The following is a 26,821-nucleotide window of genomic DNA, read 5'->3' as shown; positions in this document are numbered from 1 at the left end:
TCGATCGATCAAACAATGATCACATAAATGCACGCATGTTAGATAGTTAGTTTGTTTGTCTTACATATTTATATATAATATATATTACATGTATTGTATACTGTAGTGTGTGTAGGGTATCATGGCATCAATGCTCACTGGCTTAACAAGGTGTAGCAGTAGCATGTGGCTACATCGCAAGGGAGTGGCAAGCGTCACGAGTGCCCTCGCCTCAACATCGTCATCAACAAGAACAACAACAACAACAACACAAAGATACTATACTTCATCGATACCCAAGCAATACTTGAACTTTACATCGCAGTCTGATCGACTGCCTTCATTCGCATTCAGGTCATCCCGCACAAGCATCTTCAACAACAACAAGTCATCATCAAGTCTGTTTCAAGTTGACGATCATCAACGCAATAGCAATCAATGTGGAGTAATTAGAATGTATAGTATGGTAGTGCCACCACCTGTCTCTGGCAGTCCTCCAAGCAAGGGTGGCGCAGCAGGCTCCAACCCATTGGACAATCAAAGTGAGACCAAGAACTCTGCGATCAGCATGCTCAAAACCATCTCCAAGTATCTATGGCCAAAGAATGATCCCTCCTCCAAAGCCCGTATCATCGCATCAGTCTGTCTCCTATTCGGAGCCAAGATCCTCACTGTCCAGGTATGTTTGTGATTGATTGATTGGAATGATTCCAGGCCTCAGCCCCACTCACACACTCGATCATACATGACAGGTACCTTTCTTATTCAAAGACATTGTAAACTACTTCTCATTGTCCAATCCAGAGATGTTGACTGTGCCCTTGGGCATGTTGTTGACGTTTGGCGCGGTTAGGATATGCTCAAACATCTTCCAGGAGCTGAGGTCGGCTATCTTTGCAAAGGTGGCACACAGTGCCATCAGAGACGTCAGCTGCAACACTTTCAAGAGACTGCATCAGTTGGATTTGTCATTCCATCTCTCGCGCCAAACAGGCTCACTCAGCAGGATAATCGATCGTGGCTCGCGTGCCATCAACTTCTTGCTCAACTCGATGCTGTTCCACGTCGTGCCCACCGTGTTTGAGATTGGTTTGGTCTCGGCATTGATGGCCATGCAGCTGGGCTGGGAATACAGTGCACTGACGCTCGGCACCATGGTCGCATACACCGTGTTCACATTCCAGGTCACAAGCTGGCGCACAAAGTTCCGCAAACAGATGAACTCAATGGACAATGAGGCGTCCAACAAGATGATGGACTCGCTGCTCAACTTTGAGACGGTCAAGTACTTCAACAATGACAAGGCTGAGATTGAAAGATACAACAAATACCTGCTCGAGTATGACAAAGCCTCGCTAAAGACCACCAGCAGTCTGGCCTTCCTCAACTTTGGCCAGGCGTTCATCTTCTCGGCCTCGATGACGGCCATCATGGTGATGACGGCCAACGGCATCACGACGGGCGCGCTCACAGTGGGAGACATGGTGCTGGTCAATGGACTGCTGTTCCAGCTGTCGCTGCCGCTCAACTTCCTCGGCACGGTGTACCGTGAGATCAAACAGTCGCTCGTCGACATGGACCACATGTTCTCGCTTCTCAACCTCGAGCCCAAGATCCAGGACAAGCCCACATCCAAGCCACTCGACTATAAGAACGGCTCGATTGCATTCGACAACATCACATTCGGCTACAACGATGCCAAGAATGTGCTCAACAACATTTCGTTCGAGGTGGAGGGCGGCAAGCGTGTGGCAATCGTCGGCACCAGTGGCTCGGGCAAGTCCACAATCCTGCGACTCCTGTTCAGGTTCTACGACCCGAGCTCGGGTGCGGTGCGCATCGATGGCCAGGACCTCAAGGACGTCACACTAGAGTCGCTGCGCCAGAGCATCGCGGTCGTGCCACAGGACACCGTGCTGTTCAACGACACCATCTACTACAACATCGCGTACGGCAACCCCAATGCATCAAAGGAGCAGGTGGAAGAGGCTGCTCGTCTGGCACACATCCACGACGTGATCCTCAACATGCCCGAGGGCTACGAAACCATGGTGGGCGAGCGTGGACTCAAGCTGTCGGGAGGCGAGAAGCAACGTGTATCAATCGCACGCGCCATCCTCAAGAACTCGCCAATCCTGTTCTACGACGAGGCCACCAGCTCACTGGACACGGCCACCGAGCAGTACATCATGGGTGCACTGCGCGGTTTCTTCAAGAACAAGACCACCGTCATGATTGCACATCGTCTGAGCACCGTTGTCGACGCCGATGAGATCATTGTCATTGGACACGGCGGTGTGATCCTTGAGCGAGGCAGTCACCAACACCTCCTGGAGCTCGACGGCAAGTACAAGACCATGTGGCTGGCGCAGCAATACGAGGAGACTCTATGAGATGGAGACAATGTGATCGATCAATAAATAAATACATTTATGATATCATTGTATATGAATGGTAATGATGTAGGGCGCACGGTTGTGGTCCTCGACTATACACATTGCCAAGTGCATGTCCAGCTTGCGACATTGGATTGTCCACTCTTTGAGTTTGATAATGTATGTTTGGACAAAGGGTGCCGACTCTATTGCCTTGAGTGCCGTGGTCAATCCAATACGATTTGAAACCGGATCTCGAATGTATGAGAAGGTGTAAGACTCTAGTTGTCGATAGAAAGGATGCAGGTCAAAATAGTATGTGCAGGAGAAAGACAGTGATCGAAGGTCAGGGCACCGGTCAATGTAATGCAGTTGGTTGAATGATGTTAGATGTAGATTGAGAATGTTTGGAAAGTTGACGGTACGTATACGCTGTACGAACATCTCGCCAAGTCTAAGATCGCGCACCAATGGCGGGATGGTTCCGCTCGGCAGAGGTTTATTAAACTCGCTGCCAAACTTGAGAGAGGTGAGCGAACTAGGCAGCCAGCCGATGGGCAAACGTTTGTTGAACGAGTTTCCAAACTCAAGTGAAAGGAGGCTGCTGGGCAGGGCACCTTTTATGCATTCCATGTTGTAGTCCTCGCCCAGTGTGAGCGAGGTCAGGGTTCGGGGTAGTGATCCCGGGAGAATGTAGTCTTGGAATCGACTGCCAAGTTTCAGATGTGTGATATATGGCAGAGGGTTGATTGATGAGTCCGGTGGACCTTGATCGTTCCGTCCAAATGTGAGGGATGTGAGTGATCGGGGCAGCGAGCCAGGTGTCGACAAGTTGACATTATGTTCAAAGTGCAGCTGACTCAATGAGATTGGTAGGTAGCCTGGAAGTATTGGTATGGTGTCCTCAATCGCAGTGAGTATAGACAACTTGGTCAATGATTGTGGCAGTTGTCTAAGTTGCAACAATGCAATCTGTACGGAGGAGTTTACAATCATCTCTTTTGTTTGTTGTTGTTGTAATGTTGGTAATGATTGTTTTGTTGTTGTTGTTGTTGTTTGAACACTATTATTATTGATGATGTCTGGATATAATCGTTTCCTCACTAGATTGTATATTCGTCTACATGTTAGACCAAAGAATAACCTATCAAGATCATGATACATGTGATCTAATAGTTGACATAAAATGTATTCTGATTGTATTGACTCCATTCTCTCTCTCTCTCTCTCTCTCTGTTCCAACATCAAATACTATTTATTCAGTTCAATTACAAATCAAGATGATCGAATAAAAATCTTCCTTTCAATCTTATACTTTGTTGGGAATCTAACCAGAAATGAGTGAAGTACGATTTGAAGTTTGGGTTTGACAACTTGACAACTCAGGTTAGAGTTGCCACTTGTGTTTTCAATTTGATGGGTTGATTCTCCACCAAGTGAGTCTGTGTGTCAATAAACAAAGGATGACTGTTCATTCATTTCTTTATTTATATATTAACATTATTTAATAAGAGAGATAGAATCTTACTAATACTAAACAACAACAACTTAGTTAAAGTAGTAATGATTTATCAATCACTTAAGAAGTGCGACTATCATAGATCAATATTTTTACCTTCATTACCTCCTGGTCAACCACAACAACAAGATGGAGGTGGTAGTGGAGGGTCAGTGTCAGTATCAGTTCTACCAGATGCAGAAACATTTGTAGATGATTCACTCTATTCAATGTTGATGAGATTGCCTCGAGGTCCATTCCATCTTTGTCAATTCCCAACCAACCTCATCACAGAGTCTAAACCACTGCTCAACAAGATCTTTCTAAGCAATAACCCCAACAACAATGTGAACAAACAACAACAACAACAAATTCTTGAAAGTGGTGATCTTCAAACATCAACATCATCCACAACATCAACAACATCCACCAACTCAATGATCATTGACTCAAACAACAACAACAACAACAACATCAGCATCAACATAAATAATAACAATAACCTCAATAACAATAATAATGATAAGAAAAGTATATACTCACAAGTTAAACTTGTATATGTACCAAGTCCTATATCTGCATTACATTGTTTGAACTATTTGTTCGTTCATGTACCAGACTCTGTGACAACAGACCCAAACTTCCGCAATGTATACCTATGTGTGGAGAATGTATGTGTCCAAGAGACTCATGTTAATGTAGTGGAAAAGCAACAGGTGTACCTAAAGGCAAGGGACCCTGTCACTGGACTGCTCTTGATACCATTCAAGCTCCAAAAGGTCACTGGTTCAAAGAAGAAGGATGGAAGTGTAGACACCTCTAAACAAGTTGCTGGTACCAGCAAGGACAAGACATCTGACCAAGCTGCGGATGAGAAGGCCAAGAAGATGTCAGGTGAGCCTCTCTACATGAAACTGTGTGCCAAGTTTGGAGTGGATGAACTACCATCCACGAGAGGCCTGCGACTTCCATCAGAGTTGGACACTGGACGCATCCTTGTCTACCTCACAGCAAGGACAGAGCAATTTGAAGACCCAAGCATCTTGAGAATGATCCAGATCAGGGGTTCTGATGCCAACAAACCTCAAGAAGATGTGACACCGGTTCTATTTCATGTGGATCACGTCAAGTTGAGCAAGGCAAATGATCCTGAGAAGCCTCAGACCAAGAAGAGGGGCAAGGACAAGGTCAACGCTACCAAAGCAAAACCTAGCAACCAAGACTCAAACGAAAGGAATCACGAGTGCTTGGTCATCACATCGAGCAAGACCGGTGCGATCGAGTTGACACTCATGCCATGGATTCCAATGAGTCCGGTGGTGACTGTAGCTGGCACTACCTCGACACCAGTGTGCATTCTCAAATGTTGCAAAGACACCAAGGATAAGACTGTGTACCAAGAGAGCTCAAACACAGAGTATGTTACACATGATATCAATCATATAACTTTTGTTCTAACATATCACTACATCTAGTCAATCATCTCCTTTGCTCAGTGCTAGTCAGTTATCACTTGGAAACAACAGCAATGCTAACTCCCCTGTCTCGACCACACCATCGACCGACAATATAGAGGTGAGACAACAACCATACATATCAGCCAAATGGTTGGCAGGAGTTGTCCGTGTTGCTCTGGTGCCAACTAAACTCCTCAACTCTAAGCATCAGTTCAACATTGTCTATCAACGTGAGAGAGACCTTGATGTTGGCAGACCACTCGAACTTATCAAGTTTGATACCAACCATCCAAACTTGATGAGATGGGAGCGTATCCATTGCCAAGGTCACCAGACGATAAAGTATCAACACGATCAGATGACTATGCTTCAGGATGAGTTGGAGACGGTGAAGGCTGCTCAGATAGAGTCCAATCAAAGACTTGAGGAGCTGACCAGGAGAGTGGCGTTCTTGGAGGAGAACGCAATCCCAGAGAAGAGGAGAAGACAATCAACTACATTCCCATCTCCAATTGTAGACTCAATGGCAGCGGTACCAAATCTACAAACAACAACAACATTCACACACCACCCTCCAGGAGGTGGTGCTCTTGGAGTCCAAGTCAGTCCATCGGCATGGTCAAACAGCAACAGTGGAGGCATCAACAACCAATGGACTGGCGTATCCTCCCCTATTCTCCCACCACCCTTCAACTATGCCTCCCCCAACTCATACCAACAGCATGTTCCAGGTCATATGACCCATCCCCAAGACAGACAGCAACAAGGCCAAGGACAATACTACCAGGCGACACCGTATCCTTATCAACCACATTCCAATCAGGGCGCTGTTGGTATGGCTGATTGTCAACCTCACCCTCAACAACAAACACATCCAGACATGGTTGTCTATCATTCTGACCAAGGTGCAGACATGACCGGACAGCCGCGGTCTGGTCAAGAAGGCATTGGCCCCTCCAACAACATTTACCAGCCACATGGCTACTCCTAGAACTCATATGCCTTTGTTGATAACAAACTCCCCTCTGATCCTATGATCAAAGTATCCATCACATCATCATTTAAATCGTCGACGATTGAATACCCTTTAATGATTGGCAACTTGTGAATTGGGTCTTAACCTTGCGTTGTTTGAATGATTGAGTGGTTGTGAGGCATCGTCATCATCACCATCCCTTATCAACTTGTCCACATCCAACTTCTTATGAGACAGTTCCAAATACTTCTGTTCACAAGTCTTCTCCAACAAGTCCTTCTTTGTTATAATGCCCTTGAGTCTATTATATGAGTTGACTATTTGATTGATTGATGGATTGGTGTTAGTGGAAGGACATGATTGAGTGAGGATGTAGGGATAACATACCAACTGGCATATGGCGTAGACCTATTGATCTGAATTGTTGGAATGCGGCACTGACAGCAAACTCTTCGTTGACAGTGATGACTGTAAGGTTCATGACATTGGTCAAGTCGACTTGGGCTGGATGATCCTCTTTGGTAAAGTTGAAGTCTTTGAGCTCAGGCAACGTCCATGTGAGCTTGGTCGTGTAATCACTATGTGAGTAGACCTCCTCATTGTTTGAGATGTATACTTGTGACATTGCCTCGAGTATCATCAATAGTTGTGATCGTAATATCAATCCCTTGACACATCTATCTTCATGATTATTGACCACTGGGAATCCATTATGTGTTGTCTTCTCCAATACCTCTAGAATATGTCCAAGCGTCTCCTTCTCGAGTAAGTATACTGGCTTCTTGGCCATAATATGCTTGCACATCAAGATTTTCATGGCCTTGCTGGCATGTGGCTCCAAGTATGGGATGTACTTCATATCGATCAACAGGTCAAACAATGGATGAATGAGTGCGTCCGACACCCACTTGGCAATCATCACAGTGACCATCAGTTGCAAGATGTACTGTTGCTCACTGGTCATCTCGATGAGGATCACAGAGAGTGATATGGTCAGTCTTGACACGCCTGCCATGAATGCTGCCGCACCCATCAATGCAAAGACACCTGGATCGACCTCGTGATTCTTGACAACCATGTGCATGATGAGTCCTACCAGGCGTCCATATGCAGCACCAATCACAATCATGGGTACGAAGGTGCCAGATGAGATACCACAGCCAGCGGTGTATGCGGCGAATACGAAGTAGAACAGGAAGAACACCAACAATGCAACGATTCCAACACTATTTGTGAAGTTGTAGAATGTTGTGTTGTGTACCAATAAGTTGTCGATGGCTTGGTCATTCGATGCAAACATGATTGATGCCAGAGGATTGTAATATCCCTCTTCGCATGTGAATCTCTTGAGTGACTCTGATGCGCCTTCAATGATTGTTGTGTTGAGTTTGTAGCCATCAACGATCAAAGAGTCGATTGGCTGACATGGGAACATCAGGGGAAGTACAAACTGGAGAATGGATGATAGGCCAATGATAAAGAATACCTCGAGTACACGCAGGGACTTGATCTTGTTGATGTATTTTCTACGCATGGCCACCACCTTGACATTGATGTATGTGAACAATGCACCGGCAAAGCCTCCAATCACACCAATGATAATGAATGGGATGAGTTCAAGTAGCTCATATCTCCTGCCTGAGGTGTCGATCACTGCGCCAAGTAGCTTGGCGGGTTCAGGTGTTAGGCCAAAGTCCTTGAGCACACTGGCAGTGAAGGTGGCAACGAGACATGCAAAGAATGATCTCCATGTGAGTGATGTCGACCAGAATGAACTGACCTCCTCCAAGGAGAATAGTGCGCCTCCCAATGGTGCCTTGAATGCAGCGGCGACACCTGCGCCAGCGCCCATTGTAACAAAGTCACGCTTATCCTTATCGTTGCGGAATTGTTGGAGGAGAGGTACCTTGAATCCAAACACCTTGGATTGTGCTTGGGAGAAGCCATTACCGACGATGGCACCCATGTGAATCATTGGACCCTCTGATCCAACTTGAAGATTGGCTGACACGGCAAATATCATCGATACCAACTTGGTCCACAATGTCTTGAATCTCAATACATGAGGTATTCTCGTGCCATTGAGGTATCCTTTGACCTCTGGAATGCCAGAGCCTGCGGCGTAAGGATCATAATATACCGCTAGAAATGATCCGAGCAATGCCAATGCGACATTACATGTGAAGTAGGCCAAAAAGGCGATCCAATAGTCTGACTCGAGCACTTGATTGTATGATTGATTGATTGATTGAATATGTGAGTACGATTGATTGATTGATGATCATATTGGGGCTGGAACTATTCCAGCCTCGCCCTCGACCCCCACTTACATTCCTTGACAAACTTGAACTTGTAGTATGAGATGTTTGATATGCCGAGGTGAGCCAGGTATGCGACCACACCGATGATGACACCCATGAAGAAGGACATTATCCATCGTAGCCACTCATAGTTTGAACCCAATTTGTTGAAGTTCTTGTACATCTCATTACGATATGCTTTGTTATATATAGTGATATAGTCCAAACATTCAAACTTGTTAACATGCTGCTTATCCTGCTCCCAAATGATCCTCTTCTCCTCCTCCATCTTCTCTTGACGCTCTCTATGTACATCATACACTGCACCAACAGTCTTACTATGTACATGTTCCAATCCCTTCACAATAGTCTCTTCAATCTCTGACTCTTTAAACTTCTCCTCCTATTTTGGATTATGTGATTGAGTGAGTGGGATTATTCCAGAGGAAATGTGATGAAGGGATATATACCAATCTCTTGTTCCTCTCCTTGATGGCATTGTTGAGGTACTTTACAACTTTGGAAGTTGTCTTTGTTAGTTTGGTTAACAATTCATCACCATCTTTGATCTCTTCTTCGGGGGAGTATAGTTGTTCAGGTCTATTATCAGGATCACGATTAATCGGTTCCAATATGATTCCAACTTCATTATCATCATTGTTATTATTGTTATTATTGTTATTGATGTCACCATCATATTCTTCAATCTCTTCTAGACGTGCATGATGAACCTGTTCCTCTTTATCATCATCGTCTTTTGAAGATATTGACTTGAATGAATGATTACTCATCACTTTTATATATATATATATAAATATCTATATTATTAGTATTATTTTTTATTTACAATGATTGTATTGATTGATCAATACTTTAGTATTAGTGAATTCATTGTTTGAATGACGATCGATCGACCAGCAATCACCAATTCCGGACAAAGCGGACGAGCGAAATGAATTCTGCTTCCCTGGGGTTGATGGGAGGTCGTTCCCAAGCCCCACGTCGTTTTTTGTAACAGAACTTCGTTATATTTTTTGAACTTGGAGTGTGAGTTGATGTTCAAATGGAGGGTGTCTGATCAGATCCACTCTCACACACAAATCATTTCATTCAATTATTCAACGGTTCATCTCCTCCTTTCAACGGAAACTAACAATTTGAAAAGCTCATCTTGCAAGGTCACTTCCACAACATTACTCCCCGTTATTAATAACAACAACAACTAGTATCTATATCTTTGTATTTATAAATATTTCAATTATATATATATATATATATATTTTAAACATATATATATATTTATATTTAAGAAGAAGAAGAAACAACAAACAAACAAACAATGACAACAGTATCAGCTCAACTCACTAATATTTTGAAGCATTTCTCAAAGCTGTCTACACCATCACTTCAAAAGACATTCGGCGCAACACGTGATGTGTCAAAGACAAAGAGAGCAGAGTTGGTCACATTGATCAAGGCATTGGTGTGCACCAACACCTACGTGTTCATGATGGACGACATGAAGGGCTTTGACGGCGTCGTCGCCAAGGACCTGGGCGTGGCCGGCAAGGACGAGGTGATTAAGCATCTCGAGAGCAACGGTCTGACACAAACACTGGAGATGATGTCCGATGCCAACATCAAGAAGATGTTTGGACATCTCTCGCTCGAGAACGACGATGAGGGAGGCGGTGACATGTCGCGCGCCATTCTCATCGACAGAATAGAGGAGGAGTGCTACCTGCAGGGCGCCAACCTGTTGATCAACGGTCTCTCGGACGATGTGTTTGAGGAGTACTGCAAGGACCTCAAGGTCGAGGAGGCAGATACTCGCGCGGAGCAGTCAGAGAGGTTGATAAAGGTCATGTTCAATCTGGACGAGGATGACGAGGAGCAGGAGGCAGAGCCAGAGAAGCCTGCTGCCGCCACCAAGAAGAAGGCACCAGCCAAGCCAGCTGCCAAGGCTGCCCCCAAGGCTCCGGCAAAGCCTGCCGCCAAGGTCACCAAGAAGCCCGCTCCCGCAACAAAGAAGCCTGCCGCCGCTGCTGAGACCACCACAACGAAGCGCGCAAGAGTCACAACCAAGGGAGACTCAGTGGCCACCGCTGTGTCATCGACCAGCAAGCGAGTAAGCAAGCCAGTTCAGAAGTATGGTGGCGAGACCGAGAATGGCAGCGCTGCCGCCGCGCCAAAGACCAAGGCAACCACAACAAAGACGATGACAAAGGCAGCACCTGTCAAGAAGGCCACCACTACAACAAAGAAGAGAAAGGAGATGGCTGATGACGAGGAGGAGGAAGAGGAAGAGGAGGTGCACAGACCAACAGTCGACTTGGGTGGATACAAGGACAAGGATGGCAAGTTCGTCAACCCTCCCATCAGCAAGATCGTCAAGGGCATGACCGTGCACGACCTCCACGACAACTACAACATCGACGCTCTCTATGAGTTCTGCAAGAAACACGACATCTTGTACTCGCCCTACAAGAAGAATGATCTGTTAAAGGTCATCGTCACCTTCCTGGAGACTGGCGTCAAGCCCTTGAGCAAGAAGGAAAAGCTGGCCAATAAGAAGGCCTCGCAGGAGAGGGCAAATGCCGCAGCCAAGGCCAAGAGGGAGGCAGCCGCAGCCGCCAAAGCAGCAGCCGCAGCTTCGTCGTAACGAGGTGGTTACAATTGTGTATGTTTGAGAGATTGATTGATTGGTTGATATGTCGAATGGTCCAAACACGTGGAAGCCTAAGAGTCAGAGTCAGAATCAATCAAGTCAACTTTATTCAGGGCCGCTGCCGATGCTGCTGCCGTCACTGACTGGTGCTGGACAGCTAGCAGTCCACGCCAGTCGTCAACGTGGATGTATATCAAGTAGAAATAAAAGCATGAAGGATTGATGTTTCCAAGATGCCTCTCTCATCTCATTCGTTCAGAGTAGTAGTATCAAGTAGTAGTTGGATTGATTGTTATTATTCTTGTTGTCGGAACATCATTGCTAAGACATTAGAGTAGCTTTCCAATTAGGAATGATATGAGTGCAATGGCAATAACTATAATGATCATCTGTGTCTGACTGAGATTGTTCATCGGTCCTTGAGCAATCTGTTGCTGTTGATGTTGATGGTCGACTGTTGGCGCACTCTTTGATGATGACACTGAATGTTGTTGAGTGCTGCCGCTGCTGCTGTTGTTGATTGTTGTGGCTGGAGTAGTGTCCATTGTTGGTGCCTTCTTCTTTGATCCAGGAAATGAAGAGTCAGTTAGTATAGTTGGTTCAATGAATGGACGTCATCATCATCACTTACATCTTTAAATACATCAGTGGAGGAGGTCGCTGGAGACACGATCACTGGAGGGTTGGGGACGGATGGAGTGTTCCTCTTTTTCAGAAGACCAGACCATGATTGTGATGAAGAGTCCTCATCTTGGCCAGTGGTCTGTGATGATGGTTGAGTGTTGGAGTGTCTGGGAGAGATTGATGAGGAGGTGTTGGAGGAGGCAGAGGATGGCTGTGTGACATTGGAGGATGAGGTTGTGGATGATGGAACATGGCCTGATTGCTCTGGTTGATGATGCTCATGTACTGTATCATAGAGTTTATCCTCGTCGCCCGAGTCAATGTCTGTGGCGCCAGCAACCGACAGCATTGAGCCGGTAGTCGACGACACACCCTTGTGCACACTTGAGTCTGTATTGCCTCCAATGGCGCTATTGCTGTTGCTGCTGCTATCGTTCTGAGACAGTGAGAACACTGCCTTTAGTCTTTGCTTCATAATCTGAGTCTGAGGTGTTGTGCTCCACTGTTTGATTGATTGATTGATTGATTGTTAGTGAGATGACTCTGACGACGTGTTTGTTGAGATGATGATCATCACATACGATAAGCTTAGGGTCTGTATTAAGTTCGCTGACTATTGTACTCTGGATTTGGAACTTGTCCTTGGTCTTCATTGATATCGATGGGATGTCTTTTGTACAGTTTAATATTACTAGAGTAGTAGTGTCGCGAATGTTAGATGACTCTGAGTATCAAGCATTCAAGCATCTACGTGACATACTTTGAATATCAATGTTCTCACCAGGTGGAATGATACCAGTGTTTGGTCTAACGCAATATCTGATTGGAGCGGTGGTCTTGACCTTGTAGGCCAAGATGTGCTCGCTCTGATTGTGCAACTTCAGCTCGAATGACTTGTATCCTTGAAATGGTGCTATATTGAGTTGTATGTTAAGAATTAGTATGATTGATTGATTGAATGAATGAATGAACAAGACGACATACGATGATAGACTACTTCTCTTGGTCTTATCTTTAGTAATGATGAGGTTGTGTTACTGGCACTGCTATTATTCGATGCTAATGCGAGTGATGAGGATGATGTATTCTTGGCATTGGGTGATGCCAGCATCACAGGCGACAGAGTATTTGATGACATAAATAGATAGATATATATATATATATAGTATTTGTTTGATAGATAGATAGATAGGTTATGTTAATGTTTATTACTATGTCTTCTTTGAGATGGGTCGTGTCAACAAGGAATTGAATTGAATTGTTGTGAAGATGACGATTATTTAGATTTTTATTTATTAATTTATAATGCCACTGTGGCATCATGATCAAGAACCATGACATAAACATGATCACCCGAGCGGTTCAAAAGTAGACTGTCATATATGTTGGTCAGGCACCAATTTTGATACACATGTATACTTGTGATTTGTCTGTCAACAATACTAAAGGTGATCATGAATAAGTTAAGTGAGGTATGATTGATAAACTGTCTTGGCTCCAGGGTATAGGTATGTTGTTGAAGTATTCATAGCCCTCTTCACTTGGTATGATCAATGAATATATCAATAACCTTCAAACTTGACCAATCTAGATCATACTTTATCAAAGCAAGGAAGACAAGAAATGATCATCGAGTTGGAAGCCAACATACAAAGGGCCCAAGGTATTGAACGAATCGACACTCTTGTGTTTAAGAGTTCAAAGTAAGAAGATCGTTTTTTTTTGAGATTTTGATTGGATTGTGTGAAAAATAGAGAAAATGATACCTTTGCATATGACACAGATTCAATCAAACTTATACATCAGTTCTGGATAGTCAAATACTTGTAGTTGCCTGGAACTTATACTGAACATGAGTCTAAATATCCTTCCAAACATACTTGATCAAGCTTGGAAACAAACATATTTAAAGGTCAAGAAATCAATCATTAATTTATCATCAAATCAAATCAAATATTATCCAATACAACAACAACTATAATAATAATAATAATAATCAACATCATTCCATTCAATTCAATAATAATTAGAAATGAAATTCTTCCTTCTCCTTACAATTGCCGCTCTGCTCTGTGCCCAGACCCTTGCCGCCACCAATGGATTCTCTGCCAACCTGATCAACTCTCCAGCCTTGTCACTTGTTAATGGTGCTCAGTCACTTAGCACTGTTGGTGGATGGTCCACCGGAGGCAATGGATTCAACTTGGGTAACTTTGGCGCCAACGGTGGCTACACAATCCCTGTTGCCGGTATCTACCACTTTGATGCCAATGTCCTGATCAACGTTGCCTCGGCCACCGCACCGAACCAAAATGTCGACATCCGTATCGTCAACTGTGCCGCCGGATCTGGATGCAATGCTTACTGTGCCGGAGGTTCAGTCCTTGGACGCACTCTAACTCAAGGTGGCTCGACCTGGTTGGGCAGTGGCTTCAACCTCGCATTCCCACCAAACTACAACCTCAAAGCATCATACACCGGATTCTTCAACGTTGGTGACACCATCGCTGTGTGCATTGACAACTGGGCAGCCTCTGGTCAAGTCAAGTTGAATTGTGCTTCATCCCCACTCTGCACCTTTGCCGGATTCCAGATCAACTAAGTCCATCCAGCCCTAAGTTTAACGGAGTTATACCCTCCATCATCATGTCCACCTCACAATGGGTGAGTGTTGTATGACTACAATAATAATAATAAACTATTAATTACAATTCACCATAGAGTGATCATCAATCATAAAATCTAATGACCATTTTTGGAAGAATGAGGGGGCGATTTTTAAGATAGAAATATCCAAAAAATGAATGAGACGCTGTGTTGACTTCAAAATGATAACTTCATGTTCTGTATTCATTGATCAACGATCAAAGTCATATTAGTACAGACTGCAGTTATAAATTTGTTGTTAGATTGTTTGAAAGTTCAAGATAAGCAAAGACATGAATCAAGATATGGTACATGTAGATGTGGATGGCAATGATAGTATTGGAGGTATTCCAGAGGATACAATGGTAGTGGACTCTGACAACATCAATAACAACAATAATAATGCCAATAGCAATGGCACAACACAATATGTTAATATTGCTAATGGTGTGACGTTGACATCAACATCAACAACATCGACAACTACAACAAACACTGCTGTGGGTGCAGACATCTCCTCACCAACCCGACAACAGCAACAGCATGAGTCATCATCACAGCCTCTTACACCATCGCAATCCCAGAGACAGCAGCAGCAACAACAACATGAGGAGCATGAGCAGCAGCAGCAACATCAACAGCCACAACAATCACAACCAACATTACAATCACCTCAAGTGATTAGACAGTCCCCAAAGACATCACCACCTCCTCCTCCTCAACAAAAGCAACAACAGTCTAAACAACAACAACAACAACAACAACAGATTGATCCACAGGATGAATATTTGAACACATTCCCTCAACCAATCAGAGATATGTTGTTCCGCCTTCCCCAGCAAGACAGGAGCATATTCAATCGTATTGTGATCTCTGGCAATCAATGTCCACTGTGTGGCACAAGGGTGCTGTTCACCGGACTGTTTGGTGTGGCCAACTGCATGGAGAGATGTGGCAGACGCGCCAAATCAATCATGGAGCAGATACTTCGTTTGTCCAACGATGATTATCTCATCAACAATACTCCACAGCAACAACAACAGCAACTACAGCAACAACAACAGCAACCGGCCTCATCTACATCGACACCGTTCAGTGCAAACGCAAACATGTCGCCACCAATGGGCGGTGTTGGATCGGCAGAGGCAATGGCAGACCGCTCAGACTCGTCTGGTGGTGAGGACGAGGGCGAGGAGAACGATGTAATTGAGAAGCCCAAGGCATGGGCCAATAAGACCGCTCCTCGTGGACAGGATTCAGTGTCTCTTCCACAAAAGCGCAAGCCCGTTGATCAACTAACCACAAACCCTTTGATCGTACACGTAATCAATGAGCCTGTAAGTTGTTTGTTATATATTGTATCACACATCCATGGATGGTCCACTGACCTGCCTCTCCTCTCTCTCACCCCCTCTAGAGTGACACCAAGTTCACGGTTAAAGTTGACCGCAGGACGCTGATACGCAAACTGATCAGTAAGGTCGCCGATGAGATGGATGAGAATCCAGATAGCATTAGATTGACATACAATGGCAATGTTTTGGAACCATCCCACTCCATTGAGAATGTATGTATTACGTAATTTATTGATTTGTTTGAGTGCTGTATCTAATGTAATCCATCCAATCAATTAAGTATGAGATATCGGATAGGGCAGTGCTCTGCTTTGATATAATTACCGACCGCGTGAACAGTAAAGTGCCCTCAACATTCAACACCAGATCACGTGTGTCGCTCCCAACTACAAAGAAGCGCTAGAACAGACAACATCAACCAAAACATCAACCAAACAATCAATCAAACAATCCATCACCGTCCAGCAGTACCGAACCTCAACCTACCTCCTCCTCCTAATCCTCTTCCTTCACTTCTACATTTATAATGCAACATCAACAACCATCGCATTTTAAAATACCAATGAATATAAATGGAAAGGAATTGAAATTCAATTAATTAATTATTAATTATATTTAAAATTATTATATTGTCTTTAGATTCCATCCCTATCCTTTGGGATCTAATAAAGACTTTGGAGATCTAGAGTGAAGAGTAAAGGTCAACCTTGGTTCATTCAGTTCACTATTTAAGTAGGACTGATCAATCAACCTTTCATTCTATCAATCAAGCAATCAATTAATCAATTAATCAATTAATCAATTAATCAATTATTATAAATATGGAATATTACTATGACTCTGGATCAGTAAGATCCTCTCAGACACCGTCTACTAATACATCATCATATGGTACAGTTGATGATAGTGCTAGCCAGATACAACACTATACACTACCTCCTCAACAATATTACAACTATTATCAATATCAATATCCACCTCCACCTCCACCTCAACATAATATTATATTTCAAAGTTATGATGATAACTACAATTGGTTATATCAATACCCTTCTAATATTAGGGAAGAGGTATTAAAGATGACAGAACAGGATAAACATATATTTAAAGTGATGTCAAGACTGAATTGTCCTTTATGTGGACAAAAGTTGATGTTCACCGGTATAGTAGGAATGGTAACATGTATACAAAGATGTTCACAACGTACAAAGTCAATATTAGATCTTATGATGAACATAGTAAACAACAATAACAACAATAGTAATAATAATAATATTGATGAGATTGGTAGCAATAGTAGTAGCAGTAGTGGAAGTAGTTGTGATAGTGCAACTTCAACTCCACACAATACACCAACAAAGTTAAAAAATACTCAACAACTTTTATATTATGATGATGAACCAGAGTCATTAAATAATGATAATGAACAACATGAACTACATGAACAACATGAACGACATGAACAACATGGACAACTTGGACAACAAGAAGGGGTAGCTGGAGAACAACAAGAGGTACCTTCTATACCAGAGATTAAGACACCAATCAAGAAGGTAAAGACAGAGGGAGCCAATAGATTCCAAAACAGTCCATTGTTCAAATCACAAGATGTTTTGAGTATATATATAAATATTGTAAGTACCTACCATTCAATCAATCAATCAATCAATCAATCAATCAATCAATCAATCAATCAAAGACTAATTCGATTGATTGGAATAGGATGAGCATAATAGACTACACTTGAAGGTGAGACCAAGAACACCTGTTAGACATTTGATAACCAGTGTAGCAAAGGCATTACAAATTGAAGAGAATCATACTAGATTGGCTTATGAAGGATTGGAAATGGATGCTGATCTATCAGTTGGTCATGTAAGTTGTTGAAGGTCAATCCTAACTCATCACATCTAACTCCATTCTTGTTCAAACACATTAGTACTGTGTTCTCAACAAGGACAAGTTGGACTTTGTAATTGAACTTAGAGACCCAATGCCTTTTACATTCAGGACTAGAAGATCATTCCCAAAAAGTAGTTCCTCCAAGAAGAAGAAGGAAGGGAAGATGCGTGACCCTCAGTTGCCCTATCACTGGTGACAGAAGCAGATGACAGACACACCCTCACTATCAAACATGCCACTTGTTGATCAAATTTGTAAGGTCAGGAAGTCTTGTGCCCAAAACATCAAATTCAATGAATCGTCCAACCGAGTCATCCACCTTTTCCCTGATGTGTTTGAGATGCATCACCATCCCACATTTATTTGTTTATTATTATTATTATCGTTGTTATTTTTATCATTCCACTGACTATTACGCAAGGGTTTTGTGTGTACATTCTCTCAATCATTCAATCAATCAACAAGGCAGTTATTTATTTAATTATACACACACACACAATCAAACAACATCAAGATCGAGGCAACATCGATCAAACACACTCACACACTAACGTACACACCACCTCCCCCACTTTTGTCATTGACTTTGGTCTCAAACGTTTGATCCTTCATTCATTCATCACATCATATCAATTGGATCAACAACAAGACATCTTAATTATATAAAGTATATAATAATATCTATTTATTAAATATCAAACAAACAGGAATCAACCAATTGATTGTACAATAACCAGTTGGGTACAAAAACAAACTTATAAATGTCATCTAATAATGCAAGGAAATGGGAGGAGGCTCAGGAGAAGGTAGGATAGGATGGACTATTACATCAATGAATGGTGTACATTGAACAAACATACTCATACAATACATTATATTAGGCCTTCACAAATTGGGTCAACTCATTGTTGGCAAAGGTAGGCAAGAGAGTGGATGATGTAGGAACAGACTTGAGTGATGGAGTGGCATTCATTCAGTTCTTGGAGTTGCTGAGTCAGAAGAAGTGCAAGCACAAGTACAACCCAGAACCAAAGGACAAGATCAATAAGATTCAGAACCTTCACATTGGTATGCGATTCCTCGAGGTCGATCTTGGCCTCAAGCCACGCGGCGTAGGCCCAGAGGACTTTTACGATGGCAACAAGAAGATGATATTTGGATTCCTTTGGACACTCTATCGTCGCTTCAGAATATCAATGATCCGCGACGATGGCTCCAGCGCCTTGCCCGACAGAGACCCAACAGAGCGTGAGGCTGAGGAGAACCTGCTCAAGTGGTGCTCCAACATGACAGGCTTCAACATTACACAGTTCAAGACCGGCTTTAGAGATGGCGCCGCCTTCTTGTCGATGGCTGAGAAGCTGGCTGACTCTAACGATGCACTGGCTGGTCTGGCCGGTCTGGACAGCATCGCCAAGCTTGCCGCCGTCTTTGACTTTGCCGAGAAGAACTTGAACATCCCCAAGCTGCTGGACGCTGAGGACGTTGCCGCAGGCACGGCCGACGAGCGCACACTCATGCTCTACACATCACTCTTTTACAACGCCTATGAGGGCAGAAAGAAAGCAAACAAGTCAGAGATGGACGAGCTTAAGGACAAGGTCGTCGAGGTGGCAGGCATCGAGCGAGAGGCAATCTCAAAGATCTTCCAACTCGAGGACCAGTTGAATATGTATAACGAAGAGCTAAAGACTGAGCGATACGAGCGAATGGCATTGGAGAGAGTCGTAATGGACCTGGAGAACAAGGCCATGCTCACTCATCTGATGGAGTTGCGCGAACAGTTGGAGAGCCACCAGCATCTGCTCTGTCGACTGCAGCAGGACGTACAACAAAAGGCCACTGGTAAGCTGGCGCCTCTCTGGGGACCACCTCAAATCAGTGCCGACTTGAGCAAGTCAATGTTTGACCAAGTCGATCAACTTGGTTCACAGTTGGATGAAGAGTTACAAAGAATAAGCAGGATTGTTCAAGCTTCAGAAGTGAAGCCAATCACCATTGGCAAGAAGGTATGTATTAGGGTATTTCCTGAAGTAGGCACGACATACTAACATTCATCCATCATCCATTCACATAGTCTGGCGAGAAGTTGCTAGAGAAAGAAAGAGAGAGCTAACCGAACATGAGCTCGCTCCAAACATATATGTACAAGTAGTACTTCTCTTAAGTTATATAAATCAATCCCTTCACCGATTAAGATGATGATAAAGGTTAGGACGTAGGATGTATATGTATATATAATATATCATCATGGTTTATTGGCTTCGTCTGATCTGGGCGAGCTGTCGTTTGTAGACGACGAAGATGACATTGGCGATGGCGCCGTAGGGTTGGGCGGTGTGAGCCCCGATATGTTGTGATAGAGATGTTCGTATATCTCCTTCAGTGTCTCGGCTTTGTGCTGTATCGATCGGTCGCGCATCACGCTGTCAAAGAATTGGAAGCGACCCTGTTCGTTTGGCAGCAGTTTCTGTACAGTTGGGTCGGCGGGATTGGCACTATGCAGCGTCGTCCACACCTTGGTCACGGCATCCACAAGTGTCACGTCGTAGAAGGACACGCTGTGCTGTCGTACAATGAGTCGTGCTATCTGCATTGGTGTGAGGATCTTGTGAAGACGCTGGTCAATGTCGCAGATGTTCATTCGATGCTTGATAAAGTTCATCTTGAGGCGTTCGAGAAGTCTAGTAAAGTCCAACACGGCGGGGATCTTGCTGGCAAGTGGGCCATTGATGTGCATTGATAAATGATGGCCGTGGCTATGGGGATAGGGATTGTACTGATGATGCTTGTTGGAGTCTGCGCCATTGCTGTTGTTGTTGGTGATGCTGCCACCACAGCCAGTGCTCGTGTTGTCCATTGGGTTGCCCGGTGGGTAGGCACCAGGTGGGAATGTCCAATTGTCATCTCCACCAGTTTGTGCTGGATAATTGGTCTCGCTCCAACGATTGTATCCAAAGGAGAACTCGCGAAGGTATTTCTCCCTGATCTCTGTCTCCAAAGCCATTCGCTCCTCCTTCAATTCGTTAAAAATGGTGAGGTACTGTTGATAGAGTGATTCGGCTGTCATACGTTGTTCATCGCTCATAAAAGACTCTTCGGCAAAGTCTGGCCACCAATGTGCCGATACAACAGGCTTGCCACAAATGGCTGAATACTCCACGTTGGCCTTGTATCCCATAACTGCAAGCTTACCCTATATTAAGTGAAATGTACATGTTAGTCGAACTCTGATTGATCGGCTGGTCAGTCACATCACATTCATACCTGCGTGAAGGGATGGATGATCTTGATGATCTCTCTCTCGACGATTGTTGATCTAAGTTGTTGGGAGAATTGAGAGAACTGTATCAGCTGATCTACTATCCTATCGTTGTCATTAGAGTTGGTGGTGCCACTGACAACCTTCTCGGCCAGCTTGACAAGGAGGTGCTGAACCTCTATGAGTACATTGTGGAAGTCGTCTGGCTTCATGATCTCAGCGACCGTGACTTTCTTCATACTCTCATTCTCCACTCGCAGTCGTTGATTCTCATCGACTAGTTGTTTTACTCTGTCCTCAATGATCTGTGTATGCTCCTTCTTCTTCTTTCGATACTCTTTGCTTGATTGGCCGGACTTTGGTTTCTTTGATGAACAACCATTCTCATCCATGTGTGACTCCTGCGAGGCAGGGCTGCTAACACCATCACTCACAAGCTTCTGCTGAAGTGCCTGCACCTGGGACTGGAATAGTTCGTCCTGCTGTTGGTGGCTAAGTTGTGATTGTTGTTGCAGTTGCAGCTGGTGTTGATGTTGCTGTTGGAGCTGTAGCTGTTGTGGCTGAGGCTGAGGTTGAGGCTGAGGATGAGGCGACTGAGGATGAGGATGAGGCTGAATCTGGATCGATGATGGTATATTGTTGTTGACTTGTTGCTGGATGGTTTGTTGATGCATGTGCGAGTTCAAGACGTTCATATGGAACTGGAGTTGAACAGGTTGATGACTTGGAGCTGAGCCTGATGTTGTGGCTGGGCTTGAGACGGGTGGTGTGATCACTTGAGGCACTTGATGTATTGGACTATGAACAGATTGCTGAGGTGATTGAAGGTTTGGTGGCGATTGAACATGTTGTGGTAGAGGTAATACGTTGGTAGTGTTTGTAGTAGTCTGTACATATGGCGCACTACATTGTTGTTGTTGAGTTGATAGTATTGGTGATTGAATATGTTGATGTTGTTGCTGTTGCTGGAGTGGTGGATGTAATTGTGGTTGAAGTTGTTGTTGTGTAAGTTGTTGATGTTGCTGATGGTGAAGTTGGAGTTGTTGTTGTTGAGGTTGTTGTTGCGGTTGGTATGAAGGTGTTGGTGTGGATACCATTGAATTGACATTGTTGACATTGTTGAGAGGAGCAACATTGACATTTCCATTGGCATTGGTCGAATCGAGGATCTGTTGCAGCACCGACCTTTGTTGCTGAAGGAATAGGAACTGTATCTGATCATCGGACAGGTATAGATTCTCATACTCTGACAACTTTTGTTTGAAGCTCTCATGTTGTGTTTGCATTAACGATGCCATCTCACCAGTGTAAACTGGTTGTTGTTGATTGAATGTTATTGGTTGTTGCTGTTGCTGCCATGGCATCGGTGTTGGAGTTGAATGTACAATATTGTTGTTGTTGTTGTTGTTGTTGTTAAGGGTCATATCCCAATTTGAGGACATTGATGCATGTTGTTGTTGATGTTGTTGTTGCTGTTGTTGTAGTATCAATTGTTGTTGTTGCTGATGTTGTTGCAATAACTGTTGATTTGCATTCTGAATGAGAGCAGTGATTGAGTTGAACTCCTCTACAGTATATTGTTGTGCCAGGTGATTACTCGTTGCTGTTCCATTACCCGACGACAATGATGATGATGACGTTGATGATGATTGAGGTGATAAGAAATTGAAGTAATGATCCATGTTTAACTGTCTATCTATCTAAAGGTGTGTGATCCTTGTGACCATCACTAACTCGTTCGCTTGTTCACTAAATATATATATATATATATATATTAATAATAAGATACCTGTATAGTTATATAGAGATGGAGAGATAAAGAGATACAATTCAAATTAACTAATGCTTATACATGTACCTATTGCAATGTGTGCGTCTGTAAGTGTTTGAGTGAATGTAACCAAATACAAGTACAAGTGATAACCACACACTAGGATGACTAACCCCCACTTAAATGTGATTCCCAACAAGTTCATCTTGCGCGTTTGTAGCGACAAGCCTAGTCTGGTCCCCACCACCATACCCTGGGTTCACCAAACAATTTATCGCGAAACAAATGAACACGACGAGTTATGGGGGCAAGAACCATCATCGATTTGGACAACTGACGAGACTGATTGATTGATGGACCAGCCAGTCCTTTCCAATTCGAATTGGAAGTCTCCCAAAGGACTTAGAAGGTAGTGATAAATAGTTTATTAATAATAATAATGCGCGCGTGTTATTTACAAGTCCATCCAATGATTGATTGATTGTTCGATTGATTAGTCTGATGACTTGTCCAATGTTGAGGATGATGATGAAGTGTTGTTGATGACCTGTGACTTCAATGGCTCAAGTGTTGAGAATGATTGATAGAGTGTCTCGTACACTGACTTTAGCTTATCATACTGATGATCACTGTTGCTGTTGTTGTTGGTCATCGTAGTATTGGTATTACAATTGTCCTGATCACAATCAATGTGATCATTGTTGTTGTTACTGTTTACAATATACTCCAAAATGTTGAACTTTGCATCGACACCATTATAGTCAGACTTTGGAATGAGATTGGATATTGAGTCTGGCGACTCGTAGAGCTTGCCCCACACCATTGTGATCTGATCCACCAGTGCAATGTCCATAAACGGTGTCTTGTGCACCTGAAGAATGAGCTTGGCATTCTGAATGGGTGTCAATATCTTGGTGATGGCCATGTCCACGTAGCAGATGTTCTGTCTGTGTCGGATAAAGTTCATCCTCATGCGTTCGAGCTTCTCACAAAACTCCAACACCTGAGCCACGGTCAATGTTGCTCGGTCGCTGTCGTGTGGAGGTGCCTTGCCTGGCACGGGCGCCTGGCGATTGGGCAAGCCATACGGTTGATTGGCCTGCGCAGGCTTGGTGTTGGCACTGACACTGTTGCCAACAATGTCCAATGTGATTGATGGGAGTGTCTGCAGTGGGGGCTGTTGCTGATAGAGTCCATATCCATTGTTGAAGAGGTTAGGATCAAACTCTCGTGTCCTCTTGGCAATGGGTATCATCTTCTTAATCTCCTCGTCCAGTTGATCGCGCTCATCCTTCAACTCGGCCTGTATCTTGGCGTAGTGTTTCCATAATGACTCGATCACATTGCGCTGTTGCTCATTGATTCCCACCTGATCCATGAAGCTGGGCCACCACATGGTCGTCACCATCGGGTTGCCACATATCACAGAGATCTCGGCCGATGGCCGATAGCCGAGGTAGTAGAGCTTGGCCTGGATTGTCGGATTGATCACCTTTTCAATGTCGCGCTCGACAACAGTGGACCGTAGCTTGGACGAGAACTCAAAGAACTGCAACAGGTACTCGATGGACTTGTCGCTGCAGTTGTTGTTGTTGATGACGTTCTGGGCCAGCTTCACCAGGAGCGCCTGGAAGTCGAGTGTGGCTTGGTGGAAGTCATCCGGGCGCATCATGTCGGCCAAGGACACATTCTTCATGGTCATGTTCTCCTGTTTCAATCGCTGGTTCTCCATCGATAGCTCCTTGAGCTTTTGCTCAATCACTGAGATGTGATCCTTCTTGCGCTGGCGGTAATCCTTGCTCTGGATACTTTTACACTTGGTCTTTGGTGCTGAATGTTGTTGGGATTGATGTGATTGTTGTTGGTGTGATTGTTGATGTTGATGTGATTGCTTTGATTGATTGATTGCTGGTGAGTTGTCGTTTGATGATGAGGAGGATGATGTGGAGGGAGATGAGTCGATCACAATCTCATTATGTTGTTGTTGTTGTTGTTGGATTTGATGTCCATGCTGTTGAGCAGGCACTTGGTGTTGTTGATGTGATTGTTGTTGTTGTTGTTGTTGCTGTTGTCGTTGATGTTGATTTTGTTGTTGTATTTGTTGTATTTGTTGCTCCAACTCTTGAGCAAGACATGCAGTCTCATATTGAAGCTTGCTGATTGATTGATAGGGCAATGTTTGTTGATGCATAGTTTCAAAGAGTACAACATCAGATGGATGAGGTGGACGCTCAATCACCTGAGATGTTTGGGGAGGAGGAAGAGGTTGTGGTGCAGCAGCAGCAGCAGCAACAGCGACAACAGGTTGATGTAGTGTAGCCTGTGGCTGTTGTTGTGCTTGTTGTGGTGGAGGGATATAAAGTGACTCAGGTATCGGTTCAAATGAGGCTGTTTGGGCCTGTCTCATTGTTGGCTGGATATTGACGCCACCGCCACCGCCACCGCCATCACCATTACCACCTCCACCACAGTTTGATAGCCCACCATTGGAACCGTCGAGGATAGACTTGAGGAAGGAGTTCTGCTCCTGTAGCATAAGGAGCTGGACGTCCGAGTCGGACAAATCATCGACACTACTCCTCAGTCTCATCTTGAACTGGGACTGGTGTTGCTCGATCAGGTCAGAATGTCCGGTGACCGCCGACAGCATATCCTCACTCATAAGTGAAGTTGGCCATTGAGCCACGCCTCCATCAACAGAGAACAATGTATTATCAAAGTTACTCTGCTGTTGTTGCATTGAGTCATAGTGTAGTTCTTGTTCTTGTTCTTGTGGCTCTTGCATTATTTGATGATGTTGTTGTTGTTGTTGTTGATATTGATGATGTTGTTGATGTTGTTGAAGTAGTTGTTGCGATTGTTGTTGTTGAAGTTGTTGTTGACTCAACAATTGATTGATGAGCATTGTCAAGTCTTGCGACGTCATGTTATTACTCAGTAGTGCACCAAGGTTATCCATTGTAAGTTATTATGTCAATTGTCAGAGATAGCAATGATGAATTGAATGAATGAGTCAAGTCAAGTCAAGTCAAGTAGTAGTCCAAAGTGGAGTGGAGGCCTTCAAGTCAAAGGATTGTTTGTTATTTTTGTACAAGTTATTAGTTTGTTAGTTATGGATAATGAAAGAGAGAGAGAGAGGGGAATAGTGTAAGAATGATGTGGTTGATGGCTTCCTTCTAAAGAGGGGTGTCAAGGTTTGTCCCGCTAGGCTCTGCCGACTTTGGCAATAACCAGATGGCTTTGTGCAACGGCACAAGCACACCACACACTCACAATCACTCGAATGAATCACCACAACTCTTTGATTTTCTCCATCTCAAACACGCAAGAAATGGAAACATAATGATGATGACGATTGAGTAGCGATCGCCACGTCGTAGACTAGTCACTCTATTTATAAATAGAGCTGTTTTTGATTGATAGATTGTCTGGTTGTTGATTGATTGATTGATAGATTTAATGATAGTTTGAGTAGAATATGTCTATACTGAATGACATCACTTTCGTACTTAATGTAGTTAGGCAACACCCATCTATTTCCAAACGTCAATCTCCATGGAGAACTATCACAATTCATCTTCTCTTCCACACATTTTAACAAAAATTGTAGAAAAGCTTTTTGGTGATTATCTTACAATCAATTATATAATTCCCTCCGGAAACCGGTTTCCGATATATATACTCATCATTAATGTTTCATTTATTCATTCAATTTATCCTCCTACAGTTAGAATCTAGTTATTAAACAAAATAATAATGTCTAGAATAGTTGTGATGATAATTCTAATTGTAGTTTTGGTTTCTTTAACTTCTTGCCAAATGGAAGAGAGTCAATCCGAAGTTATAGATGAAAGTGAATTAATAGAAATCATTAAGATTAAGATAGAGATTCTCAAGTATGAAGGTGCCATCAATAAAATTCAAGAAGAAATGGTCCGACTAAATAATAAGATGAGCTCTGAAAAAGAGCTCGGTCCTGAAGCTTACGTTATATTTAATACGAAATTG

General features: G+C 43.6%; 12 protein-coding genes across 12 annotated transcripts; 7 read left to right on the top strand and 5 right to left on the bottom strand.

The window, feature by feature from the left end:
- Nucleotides 1-433: 433 nt before the first annotated feature.
- Nucleotides 434-2,369, top strand: SAMD00019534_018680 (hypothetical protein; the record flags this gene model as incomplete). The annotated part of the gene is made up of 2 exons (XM_012902459.1): nt 434-658; nt 732-2,369. Coding segments are annotated over 2 exons (1,863 nt in total), but the record flags the coding sequence as incomplete, so codon positions are not given.
- A 48-nt stretch (nt 2,370-2,417) lies between these two features.
- Nucleotides 2,418-3,350, bottom strand: SAMD00019534_018670 (hypothetical protein; the record flags this gene model as incomplete). Its single annotated transcript, XM_012902458.1, has 1 exon — nt 2,418-3,350. One exon carries the CDS (start codon nt 3,348-3,350, stop codon nt 2,418-2,420), a length of 933 nt encoding a protein of 310 aa, XP_012757912.1.
- A 732-nt stretch (nt 3,351-4,082) lies between these two features.
- Nucleotides 4,083-6,300, top strand: SAMD00019534_018660 (hypothetical protein; the record flags this gene model as incomplete). The annotated part of the gene is made up of 3 exons (XM_012902457.1): nt 4,083-4,383; nt 4,471-5,269; nt 5,328-6,300. 3 exons carry the CDS (start codon nt 4,083-4,085, stop codon nt 6,298-6,300), a joined length of 2,073 nt encoding a protein of 690 aa, XP_012757911.1.
- Nucleotides 6,301-6,396: 96 nt separating this feature from the next.
- SAMD00019534_018650 (hypothetical protein) lies at nt 6,397-9,376 on the bottom strand (the record flags this gene model as incomplete). Its single annotated transcript, XM_012902456.1, has 4 exons — nt 6,397-6,602; nt 6,673-8,508; nt 8,616-8,988; nt 9,056-9,376. The coding sequence occupies 4 exons, from the start codon at nt 9,374-9,376 to the stop codon at nt 6,397-6,399; spliced, it is 2,736 nt and encodes a 911-aa protein (XP_012757910.1).
- Nucleotides 9,377-9,924: 548 nt separating this feature from the next.
- Nucleotides 9,925-11,247, top strand: SAMD00019534_018640 (hypothetical protein; the record flags this gene model as incomplete). Its single annotated transcript, XM_012902455.1, has 1 exon — nt 9,925-11,247. One exon carries the CDS (start codon nt 9,925-9,927, stop codon nt 11,245-11,247), a length of 1,323 nt encoding a protein of 440 aa, XP_012757909.1.
- Nucleotides 11,248-11,582: 335 nt separating this feature from the next.
- SAMD00019534_018630 (hypothetical protein) lies at nt 11,583-13,015 on the bottom strand (the record flags this gene model as incomplete). Its single annotated transcript, XM_012902454.1, has 5 exons — nt 11,583-11,813; nt 11,885-12,379; nt 12,459-12,547; nt 12,638-12,790; nt 12,862-13,015. 5 exons carry the CDS (start codon nt 13,013-13,015, stop codon nt 11,583-11,585), a joined length of 1,122 nt encoding a protein of 373 aa, XP_012757908.1.
- An 894-nt stretch (nt 13,016-13,909) lies between these two features.
- SAMD00019534_018620 (hypothetical protein) lies at nt 13,910-14,479 on the top strand (the record flags this gene model as incomplete). Its single annotated transcript, XM_012902453.1, has 1 exon — nt 13,910-14,479. One exon carries the CDS (start codon nt 13,910-13,912, stop codon nt 14,477-14,479), a length of 570 nt encoding a protein of 189 aa, XP_012757907.1.
- Nucleotides 14,480-14,816: 337 nt separating this feature from the next.
- SAMD00019534_018610 (hypothetical protein) lies at nt 14,817-16,278 on the top strand (the record flags this gene model as incomplete). The annotated part of the gene is made up of 3 exons (XM_012902452.1): nt 14,817-15,860; nt 15,941-16,090; nt 16,159-16,278. Coding segments are annotated over 3 exons (1,314 nt in total), but the record flags the coding sequence as incomplete, so codon positions are not given.
- Nucleotides 16,279-17,726: 1,448 nt separating this feature from the next.
- Nucleotides 17,727-17,976, top strand: SAMD00019534_018600 (hypothetical protein; the record flags this gene model as incomplete). The annotated part of the gene is made up of 2 exons (XM_012902451.1): nt 17,727-17,753; nt 17,818-17,976. The coding sequence occupies 2 exons, from the start codon at nt 17,727-17,729 to the stop codon at nt 17,974-17,976; spliced, it is 186 nt and encodes a 61-aa protein (XP_012757905.1).
- A 565-nt stretch (nt 17,977-18,541) lies between these two features.
- Nucleotides 18,542-19,896, top strand: SAMD00019534_018590 (hypothetical protein; the record flags this gene model as incomplete). Its single annotated transcript, XM_012902450.1, has 3 exons — nt 18,542-18,586; nt 18,662-19,789; nt 19,858-19,896. The coding sequence occupies 3 exons, from the start codon at nt 18,542-18,544 to the stop codon at nt 19,894-19,896; spliced, it is 1,212 nt and encodes a 403-aa protein (XP_012757904.1).
- Nucleotides 19,897-20,028: 132 nt separating this feature from the next.
- Nucleotides 20,029-22,724, bottom strand: SAMD00019534_018580 (hypothetical protein; the record flags this gene model as incomplete). Its single annotated transcript, XM_012902449.1, has 2 exons — nt 20,029-20,976; nt 21,048-22,724. The coding sequence occupies 2 exons, from the start codon at nt 22,722-22,724 to the stop codon at nt 20,029-20,031; spliced, it is 2,625 nt and encodes an 874-aa protein (XP_012757903.1).
- A 582-nt stretch (nt 22,725-23,306) lies between these two features.
- Nucleotides 23,307-25,772, bottom strand: SAMD00019534_018570 (hypothetical protein; the record flags this gene model as incomplete). Its single annotated transcript, XM_012902448.1, has 2 exons — nt 23,307-23,448; nt 23,539-25,772. The coding sequence occupies 2 exons, from the start codon at nt 25,770-25,772 to the stop codon at nt 23,307-23,309; spliced, it is 2,376 nt and encodes a 791-aa protein (XP_012757902.1).
- Between the last annotated feature and the right edge of the window lie 1,049 nt (nt 25,773-26,821).

This window comes from Acytostelium subglobosum (genome assembly GCF_000787575.1).
Source record: "Acytostelium subglobosum LB1 DNA, scaffold: scaffold3, whole genome shotgun sequence".
Classification (NCBI taxonomy): domain Eukaryota; phylum Evosea; class Eumycetozoa; order Acytosteliales; family Acytosteliaceae; genus Acytostelium; species Acytostelium subglobosum.
The sequence above is the reverse complement of the archived record's forward strand: the minus strand, read 5'-3'. Positions and strand labels throughout refer to the sequence as shown.